The 10,659-nt window shown below is 42.9% G+C and overlaps 2 protein-coding genes across 3 annotated transcripts; both read left to right on the top strand.

The window, feature by feature from the left end:
* Window positions 1-24: 24 nt before the first annotated feature.
* Window positions 25-6,306, top strand: uck2b (uridine-cytidine kinase 2b). Its single transcript, XM_034613500.1, has 7 exons — window positions 25-177; window positions 2,374-2,533; window positions 3,534-3,630; window positions 3,757-3,899; window positions 4,121-4,218; window positions 4,585-4,633; window positions 4,895-6,306. The coding sequence occupies exons 1-7, from the start codon at window positions 73-75 to the stop codon at window positions 5,029-5,031; spliced, it is 789 nt and encodes a 262-aa protein (XP_034469391.1). The 5' UTR covers window positions 25-72; the 3' UTR covers window positions 5,032-6,306.
* Window positions 6,307-6,556: 250 nt separating this feature from the next.
* Window positions 6,557-9,841, top strand: czib (CXXC motif containing zinc binding protein). 2 transcript variants are annotated; one of them, XM_034613513.1, is made up of 8 exons: window positions 6,557-6,677; window positions 6,769-6,852; window positions 7,646-7,702; window positions 7,803-7,884; window positions 7,966-7,997; window positions 8,778-8,855; window positions 9,231-9,296; window positions 9,528-9,841. In XM_034613513.1, exons 1-8 carry the CDS (start codon window positions 6,672-6,674, stop codon window positions 9,603-9,605), a joined length of 483 nt encoding a protein of 160 aa, XP_034469404.1. In that variant the 5' UTR covers window positions 6,557-6,671; the 3' UTR covers window positions 9,606-9,841. The 2 variants fall into 2 exon arrangements, with proteins under 2 accessions (XP_034469404.1, XP_034469405.1); XM_034613514.1 differs by having other exon boundaries at window positions 6,654-6,674.
* The last annotated feature ends 818 nt before the right edge of the window (window positions 9,842-10,659 follow it).

Below are 10,659 nucleotides of genomic sequence, written 5' to 3'. Positions count from 1 at the left end.
CGTGGGCGTGGTGGGAGGGGCCTCGCCGCACTCATATTCCATCCCGGCGGCTCGGAGCGGCACTCAGCAAGTATGGCCGGAGACAGCGAGACGCATCTGAAGGACCGCGGCGACAACACCAGCGTGGTTCGACAGCCTTTCCTCATCGGTGTCTCCGGGGGCACCGCCAGCGGCAAGGTCGGACCCGCACCCAGCCGCCTCGGCCGCTCTCGCGACCTGTCACGCTTAGATTTCGAGCTAAACGACGGCGGCGGCTCGGCCGGTGTCCTAGTTGGCCGCGTGGCTGCGAGCCAGTGATTGACAGCTCTGTCATCTGTCTGAGCAGCCGGCTGCGCACCAGCTCCGCTTTGAATTGACCTGCTTTCACACCGCTCGTTATTCTGACCCGTTTGTTCACCCGGTTTAACCCCCCCCCACCACCTCTTTGTACAAGATGGCAGTCACTCTCTGCGCCGGTCTACCCTTTGTACTACGTGGATATCTGGTGGGGGTCTTAGCTCAGCTAGCCGCCTAGCACGAGATTCCATCACATGCTAGCTTAGCACCGCCGGCTGCGCTAGACAATAGCCGGTGCTAGCTTCCCCCCCTCCGAGGGGCGCTTCACCGTGTTTGTAAACACGGCCCGACCTCATTTGTGTCCTGTCTACAGTTCCCTCACGACGATGCGGTATGTATCGTTAAATTGGCCTCGTTCTGTGGCGTTTCGTGTGTTCCCTTATAGTCCCAGTGACCCGGTGTGACCGCTGACGTCCAGTAACCCAGATGCTGCTGTGATGACTGTAACTCGGGCGCCAGCGGGAGAAAAAAAAAAAAAAAGCTCCGATGGGTTCTCTAGTCGCGCCCACGTCCCATTGTTCTGTTATAAGTAGATAAAAACACACGAGGTCAATCCGCGTAGTGTGATATCAACCGGGATTATATTAAAGCGAACAGATGGTGTTTTTTTAAATACGTTTATTAGGGCGGACTGCATCACACCGGCCCTGACCCGCTTCTCGATCCACCGACGTGGACGCACACGTGGGAGACGTCACTGTATTTCTTTGTTTGCCTCTGACTGCCTCACCGCTTTCAAACCGGATACACCTGAGGGGGAGGGGGGGGGGGGGGGGGGGGGAGAGCACCGATCCGTTTTAGTTTCTACCGGCTGCCTGTTTTCTCCGTTTCACTTGTAGCCTCGTGTCTTCCTCCATAGAAGCGTGACGACTCTCCAACCTTTTTTTAGTTCCATCCCAACCACGGTTCCGTAAACCAATCCCACCCACTGTCGCCCAGTCACTGTTTTGCTTCCTGTAAACTCGTCACTAGGGGCTGGAGGAGGCTGGTCTGTGGTGGTGTGACGCCACACTAGTTCAGATTTAATTGGGATGCTGACGTCTGTCCCCGGGTGTGAGATCCTTCTCTTCGTGAACCGGATGATGTAATTTAGTTTCCCCCTTGTGAAGGCGGCCACCCTCAGCTCCGCGAGGCAGCAGCTCACATTGCTTTGGATTTCATAAGCTTTGCGTCTGATGCTTCACGACGATGGACCCTTTTTTAATGTTAGATATGACAATGTTTTCTTTGATCATCACTAAATAGAACAATATTCATAATTAAGAAGTTTGCTGACAAGTGTTTTCATCAGCTATTTGCAGATAAATGTATATTTTAAAGCAAAATTACCCACTTTGTATTAATAACAATACGCCCCCCCCCCCCCCAGCAATAATTTTAAAGTGACAAAAGTAGAGACAGGAAAATAAAAACTATTGCTAAACAACAATCTTTTTCAAAATATCATAAGAATATTCTTTGATTCATTTTCTTTATAAAAAAACTAGTCATTGTGATTTGTTGGCTGATGCCGTGGACTGCAGCACTGAATGCCATTGTGGTTCGATCGGCGGTGACTCAGGCCCTCGCAGCTCGGATTGTTGCATTTGAATGTGTTGACACAACCACCCAGCTCCCGGCTGGGGGCGTCCAAATTCATCTGTAGCAGTTTCATGAACACAAAGGTGGCACAGCCTCGCAGGGCTGAGGAATGCCCAGTCAGCACCGGGCGTCACTTAGTGTGGGGGGGTCATTGAGTACAAATGTGGTAGGACAGAGGGCACTGAGTTGGTGACATTAGGTGACCTCTCATGCCCACACGTCATAACTCCTAGATGTACATGACTGTGGGTTAAACTGTTAATTTAGTTTTTATTTGGACTGAATATAAAGTAGTTATCCTAACCATGCTTTCACTCATTCTGCTACTGGTGTTCCTGTAGATGTAACCGTGTGGCCCTGAACATTTTTAGCCTCATTTATCTATCAATCCTTTTTCAATCGGGCCACCCTCTCCAACTGCCATCTCTTCTCTTTCTTTCTTTTCTACCAATGCAGTCGTCGGTATGTGAGAAAATCATGGAGCTGCTAGGGCAGAACAAGATTGACCACCACCAGAGGCAGGTGGTGATCCTCAGCCAGGACAGCTTCTACAAGGTGCTGACCCCAGAGCAGAAGGCCAAGGCTGTGAAGGGACAGTTCAACTTTGATCATCCAGGTATGAAACCACTCGTTATTGCTGGCACACTGCTGGGTATAGCAGTAAACTACTTGTAGACCATTTGTGGGATTAATAGTATTAATAACTGAGTCTCCTTTCATGCTACACATATTAAAAATAGAACTCGGGTGGTCATTTCAATTGCAGATATGATTAAACACAATGCTTAAAGCAGCTGCCTTGTGTTTTGCCCTGTGCGTTGGTACCATGTGGAGATTTTTCCCCAAATATTCTTGGCAGTGGCGTAGACTCCATTTCTGGCGTCTGACTTTGCCCCCTCTTACTTTGCTTCCTTTCTCGGCTCATTTTAAAAGCCCAGCGTCAGCAGGCTTTTCTCAGAGGCAGCTGCTCTGGGACTCAGACTGAACCCAACACGTGCTACACGGATGGGATTCCTGCGCTACCAAAGGTGCAGTGTGAGGGTCCCACGTGTCCCTGTCTGCACACTAAGGCAGAGCCACAATCTTTTGAACCTTCAGTGGTTGTAATCGATATCCAAATCAGTATTTTAATAATTATATTAATTCCCACATACAATCTAAACTGCTCATGAAATAAGCACAGTAATCCAACATTATTCTTTATGCATCAGTGCTGATTATTTTCAGTTATTCATAGAAAAGGACATTTAATCTAGGTGTTATCTTTGTGCGCCTCATGACAAAGTCATGTTACAAGCAGTGACATTAGGCAAGTTAAAACTACACTTGCAAGATGTCAATCGCCTGGAATATATTCAGAATGTGCAAAGATGACCTCCCAAAAAGTCACGTTAAACCTGCAAACCACCTGAAAACTAAAACAACTGAGTCGCCTGACGTCTCCTGAAACCTCTGTTCTATCCTGTATTACTGATGTTAATCTGACATGCATGCAAATGCATAATTCTTACTGCATTTCCAAGCCACAAACTGGTGTTCAGGGCAACCATTGCACACTAAATGAAGTTAAGTGATGCGTCATCCGATTAACACAGCTTTGCCTTTTCTTGTCCCAGATGCCTTTGACAATGAGCTAATCATGCAGACACTCAAGGAGATCCTGCAGGGCAAGACTGTCCAGATCCCTGTATATGACTTTGTTACTCATTCCAGGTAAGCGCCCTTCTTTGTTTCCTACTCAGTGACCATGGCCAGTGTCCCTGCAGGTTGACACACTTTCTCTAGAAAGATGTCTGAACCCAGTCACTGACAGTACGGGTACTTTTCTTTGTGTTCTAGGAAAGAGGAGTTTATCACGGTGTATCCGGCTGATGTGGTCCTGTTCGAGGGGATCCTCATGTTCTACTCACAGGAGATTAGAGAACTGTTCCAGATGAAGCTGTTTGTTGACACAGATCCAGACACACGCCTCTCCCGCAGAGGTGTGTACAGAGTGTGAGAACTGCAGAGCAGGGCACCTCCCAACATTTGTACTAATAACCAATAATTACTCTTATTAAAAGACAAAAGTAGATTTGTTTGCCGCCGCAATAGGCTCTCCCAGTTCTCCACTTAACTCTTGCATTGAATACTACTGTGTTTTTTCAAATTTAGTATTTCTATAGTTTGTTGAAAGCTATTTATATTGTCTTTTGTCTTTCAGTTTTGAGAGACATCAGTGAGCGTGGACGAGAGCTGGAGCAAGTGCTAGCTCAGTACATTACCTTTGTGAAACCGGCCTTTGAGGAGTTCTGTTTACCAGTAAGTGATCTTCTAACTTGCATCACATCTGTGGTTGTGCACAGTCTGATTGATTGACCGTCATGGCCAATATTAGCAGCTAGCTTTAGCTTAGTACAATGCAATTGTGTCCTTTTGATATTTAATGAGACATTAAGAAACGTGTCCCACCAAGTACTCTGAATCACAATCGTTTACTATCAAATTTAATAGATCCATGATAAAATGTTTTTATCTATTTAGGCAATTTATCACACTATATAATCAGATTATTATTTTTAAATAATCTGGCTATATTGTGCAGTACACATCTGATGAAAATAATGTCTTGTCTTGCAACTTGAGCATTGGTTGACCTTTTTTCCCTTTTTTTTTTTTTCCTATTAGACAAAGAAGTATGCAGATGTGATTATTCCACGAGGAGCAGATAACCTTGGTAAGGGCCAAGTGGAAGGGACATGGCTTATTACCTATACTAAAGTTGTGTGTGTGTGTGTATATAATTATATTCAGTCTATGATTTTGACCAGGAAGAATGTGAGGAATTGGATGATGTAAAGACGACATCTGTTTTACTAGTTTTATACTTTTTAAATGCCCACCATGAGTCTGATAGTGTTACAGACAAGTAAAGCTAAATCAGTGCCGTACTCTTCAGTCCTCTGAATAACCATCTCGTTCTGTTCTCTTCCTGCAGTGGCGATCAACTTGATAGTACAGCACATCCAGGACATTCTGAACGGCGGGCTGAACAAGCGTCACAATGGCTGCCTGAACGGCCACAGTACCCCACGTCAGCGGAGGACCTCGGAGTCCAGCAGCCGGCCTCATTGACCTCGCCACACCTCTCTTCACAGTGCGGAGAGGGGTGTGGGGGTTGTGCTGTAAATAATGCCCGTTGAAATCACTGTATTTAAGAAAAGTGGGAAGGAAAAAAAAATGTTAAGAATTGAAATGCCTTTTATTATACGATGACTACTCTCGTTCTTAGTTCCTTTTGCCGTAATTGTTGGACGTAGGATGCAGATTTGTCAGGAGGGTAAAAGAGAAGCTCTTCTCGAGATGAGACCATATGGGTTTAAATTGACCCTTTCATTTTTCTCCCAGATTGCATTGTTTTTTTTTTATGTATCCCCTGCTGCTCCATGGAAATTCATGCCGATAATGAATAAAAGAGGGGGAAACCTTTTTTATTTTATTTTGTAATGTCTGATAACACTTGAACCCCTAATGCGTGGGGGAGTTGGATTAACGTTTGGCTGAGTTCCAAACGAGAAGTATATGGAATAGAAGATGAGTTAAGCAAACCAGGATTGCACTCTGTATTTGTACTGACAATCTTGGCCCTGTTTCCTACCTTTTTTTTATTTCTCTCAGTGTTGTTCAGTGTAATGTGTCACACTAGCAGTCTGTTTACTACACAAAGTGTCCACCATGTTGATGCTGTGTAAAGTCTGCAGCAGCAGAAACACGCCACATGATTTTCTGTACTGATGCAGAATAAGGCCGACAAGTGAGCGGCTAGAAGGTGCAAATGCCTATTGAGTCTAGTGTTGTGGTTATTGATACAGGTTCGGGACGCTTAGCCTATTGTATCTCGACTGTCCCTCTCAATACATATAATACACCTACTCCTCTATAAAGGTATTTAAATCTATCTTACATTTAGATGGGTTTCAAAAGACAGAATCAGCCCTGTTGAATAAGATTAAATTATGATGTATACTCTCAGGTTGATTACACCATTAGGTTTGAGACGTCAGAATTAAAAGACAAGGGTGTTCAGTGCCACAGCAATATCAGCTATTCCAGGTGTGTGGCCGTTAATAACCAGGACCCACCGCAATGCCTCTGCAAAGTTGCCTCAGGTTTCGCTAACGTGTACAGCCAGTAGCAACCAATTTCCATTATAACACAAGGTTACAATAAAAGCTGTCGAATCCATTTTGTATTCCACGTGCTGTATTTGTTATGTAAAGTGTATATGACTGAATGATTTGTACTATGAGATTTGTACTGTACGGCTGGTGAATTGGCCGCAAGGAGTATTTCGATGATTTACAGGATTTTCGTCAAATTGCTTAATGGTCAATAAAGTGATACAGCCCAGAGTATCTGTCATGAGGTTTGATTCCTAGGGGGAATGTGTGAGTGTGTGCAAAACAAAGCTTCTCACAAATGTAGGTCAGTCAGTTTCCACTGTGGCCGCTAGAGGGCGCAAATGACTGCTGCATCTGCTCCGTTCACATGCTGACGGATTTTTGAAGATTTACATAAATTGTGCGGCTTTAATACGAAAGAAAGAACGAGAAAACAAACCTTTGTCATTCACAAAACATAAAACAACACGCTCCTATGACCCACACTGTTTAAATGTGTCGTTATCGCCCCTAACTACAGCAGAACGAGTCCAACAGCAAGCGAGAAGTTAGAATATACGAGGAGTGCGTGAACGCAGCGGGGGGAGATCCAAGATGGTGGTGCGTACCGACATGCTAACGTGTTTCTGCTGTAAACTCTGCTCAGGGGGAGATTTTGGGTGAACACTAACATCTCATTTTAACTCGACAGAAGTTCGGGCTCCAGTTTAAAGCCACTCTGGAGAATGTGACCAATGTTCGGCCGCTGGGCGACGACTTCCGCTGGTTTCTGAAGGTGGGATAGCCGCTGTCAAGCTAGCATGCTAATGTACTTACTCTCCTCAGTGTGCTCACCGTGTTGGTTTGTTTGGAGAAACAACTGTCATCACCCATGTTTGAATAAGCTAACGTACACTTTGCTAATGCTACTGTTGCTAATGCTACTGTTGCTAATGCTAATGTTTCTAATGTGGTAGTTACACTGAAACACTTCAATCTACACCACTTCACCGACTAATGCTAAAACGCCCACATTTATTACATTACATGTGATTTGGCGGACGCTTTTATCCAAAGCGACTTTGGAACCAACTTTTTGTTCTCATAAAAATCTAGATTATTAGTTAATAGTTTTGTTCTATTTGATCAAGATCTGATCAACCCGATCATTTAAAAATGTATTTGGGAGTTTACTCAGCCTCCATCTCTTTTACATTACATTTGAAAATGAGGAGCGTAAGTCATCTATCTTTTTTGTAAAGTAGTTGACACAGTGGCTTGATAGAAGGGAGGAGGAGGGGGACTGGGGGGGTCAAGGAGGTTGGAAAAGATGGAGAAGAGTTTTTTTGGGGTTCGAAAATGAGGATGGAATTCTAGTTTGGTAAAAAAGAGCTTTTGGCGGCAGAGAAAGAGGAGAGAAGAGATTGATAAGTGACCAGGTCCTCAGGGTGATGTGTCTTTACTGTATTCATGACATAACTTGATGTTGTATTTTTATTTTCCTGCCTCGTATATATCTGTCACAGCCTCTTCTTTTCGGTCTCGCTCACACTAACTCTTTGATTTCCTGTCTTTTTCTCTTTCTTCAGCTGAAGTGTGGGAACTGTGGCGAGATCCCAGACAAATGGCAGTATATAACCCTCGTGGTGAGAATAAAGACCCTTGTGTCCATAACCTTATGTAATAATCCCACTCGTGCACAATGCATCAATACGTGTGTGTTCTTTTTCTTGAATGTTTCCATAGGAGAGTGTGCCGCTGAAGGGAGGAAGAGGCAGTGCCAGCATGGTGCAGAAGTGTAAACTGTGCTCGAGGGAAAATTCAATCGGTACGAGCCGACACGCTCATTTGAGTTGCATGCTCTGCCTTATCTGAGGTAAACACTCATATGTCAACTGTTTCCTCACAGATATCCTGGGCGACACAATCACGCCATATAATGTAAGCCCAAAGTCCTGTACCTCTGTACTTCATGAGATTTTCAAAGTGCAGCTCTAAACTGTTTCACTGGAGGCTCAGGGAATGGGAGTGAAATATCACATCAGTTATCAAAAGGAGATCATGTAGAATCACCCAAATGTGTGTGATTTGATTAAGGAGTAATTTTTGGATATTTTCTTCTATGTTCCTCACTTAGTCAGACTAATAAATGATTGGACAGACATTCAGAAATTGTGTGAAACTTAGCAAGTAATGTAGGGTGGGTATGGGAAGGTCCTTTTTCCAAGCTTTGTCAGATGAGATTCCCACAGTCTCAGACGTAGGAATTATCTACATCTCTTAATAATCTACAGTGCAACTGTATTGCACCCAAATACTCAGCATACTGTCAGTAGCTGCCAGTCAAAGCATCACAGATGGTGAGGAGAGTAAACATTCTCCTTTTCACTTGAGTCTTATTATATGACAAATAAATTTGTTTATGTCTTTTGATCTAACGTATATTGTAACAAACTCCCTGACAGCCTTTTAAGCAAATCATGAAGATAGAAATGCATAAAACAACATCCATAATCCAATGGTCAGATGCTGAGTATTAGATTGTTTTAATAAAGAGTGGCAATATTAGGAATAAAGGGCCTCCAGACCCCTTTTAGAAAACCCTTAAACATTTAAAGCAAATCTGACAAATGATGTTACCTACTGATAATATGTTGAGTGTAATAACTGTGTGTCCAGAGATGTTTGTTTGTCTGAGGATGTTTGTTTGCTGGGTTGCAGGCTGATGACAGTGAAAGCTTCAAAACAATGGTGCAGTTTGAGTGTCGAGGCCTGGAGCCCGTCGACTTCTATCCACAGGTGAGAAGCTTTGTTTGAATAAGAGTTTTACTGTGTTTGTGTGTGTTTTGTGTGTTGTGTGTTTAGTAGTTGACAGCTGAACTCAGGTTAACTTAAATAACTTTTAGTTTAGGATATGTAAGTCTATTCTTCAATCATCAATGAAAAGTTTAACCAAAAAAACAACATAACAATTCAATCGCTAATGTCAATCAACCATCACATCCAAACATCACTTACATTTCACTTGTAAGTGCTACTCCATAAGAAACAAGGCAGACGTATTTGACAGTTCTCTCAGATTCAGGTTGATCTGTTATCAAATACCAGGGAATGTGTTCCTGCTTCAGTATGCATTAACTTGGATGTGTGATGATGCATTTTTTCTTCTTCTAGGCTGGATTTGCTGCACAAGGAGCAGAGTCCGGGACTCAGTTTCCTGAAATTAACCTACAAGAAAAGGTAAGAGCAACTTGTCAGTCAGACTTCAACAGTTTCTGTGTAGTTTTTGTTTGTCGCACAAGTGTTAACATTTCAGGGAATGTTTGACTTGAAACTGAATTTCAATCGTTGCTGCTGCACTGTTGGCTGAGGCTAAAGTTGTTTCATTCATCTGTGCGCTTTGCTTTAGACATCGATTTTCTGAACGCTCTGAAAGTGATTTTCATTAAATCAATGTTCTGAACTTTTCAGGACTGGACAGACTACGATGAGGAAGTCAAGGAGTCGGTGGGAATATATGAAGTCACCCATAAGGTCATCAAGTGCTGATGTCATGGACGAATGAACACTGCGGCCAATCACATGCAGGCCTGGTTTCCTGGCAACATGGATGCTGAAGATGCTTCGCTGGCTTGGGTTGGTTGATGATGAACATTGAGAGAAGAGGAATAACAACACAGGTTGAAACATACACACATTTTGGATTGATGAATGTGCCCCAAGGACAAGTTTCTTTTCTTTTCTTTTTTTCAATGCCTCAATAAAATTGAAGGGTGAAAATTGTGTGAGGTTTTTCTTTGCTTTCATTCCCTTATTATCATTTGTAACATTTGTAAGTAAGTACTTAAAGCGTATAGGGGGCCTAACTGTTGGAAAGTAAAGTAGTCGAGTCAACTTGAGGCCACATGAAACAATATTATTTGAAAATTCCGGCAGCAAGTCAACAAAAGAATCCTGAAAAGGGATCTTTATGTTGGACTGAGCACAGATTTTCCTAATAATACTTGATCAATATTAAATGAGGAGCTGCATTTGTGCAACCTTAGGTTAAGAGTTAGAAAGCAAAGAGGTCTCACTGTCTGGATTTTATTTCAATTTACACTAAATCACAACTAAGCATCAGTGGAAAAGAGAAATACAGACTCCTTCTCACTGTAAATACATAAATTGCACAAAATGTCTGTAAGACCAACCGGATACGACATGTTCCAGTTTAAAAACAGGAGACAAACAAAAATCTAGTTTTATTTGTATAGCCTATATTCTAGAATCACAATTGCCTCATATAATTAAAATAATTCAGACATCCTCTGAAGAAAAATGTCTTTTAACTGGGATACATTTTTAATCTTACCTCAGAACCTCAGGGATGTCTCTCCCCGGATGGACTGACGTGGTAAAGATGCTGTATATGTTTATTTATATCATGCATAAATCCCATAATATACTTTAATTCGTGTAAGTTATACACACACGTCTACTTTTGAGTGATTTGGATCAACAGGTTTTAAGAAGAACGTGTTGCTTTTTACTCTGTATGTGCACATTGACTGAGAGACACTTTCCTCACCGAGTCAGGCATCGTGTGAGACATAGACGATCT

Source organism: Hippoglossus hippoglossus, chromosome 17 (assembly GCF_009819705.1).
Source record: "Hippoglossus hippoglossus isolate fHipHip1 chromosome 17, fHipHip1.pri, whole genome shotgun sequence".
NCBI classification, from domain to species: Eukaryota; Metazoa; Chordata; class Actinopteri; order Pleuronectiformes; family Pleuronectidae; genus Hippoglossus; species Hippoglossus hippoglossus.
This window is presented reverse-complemented; position numbering and strand designations above follow the sequence as displayed.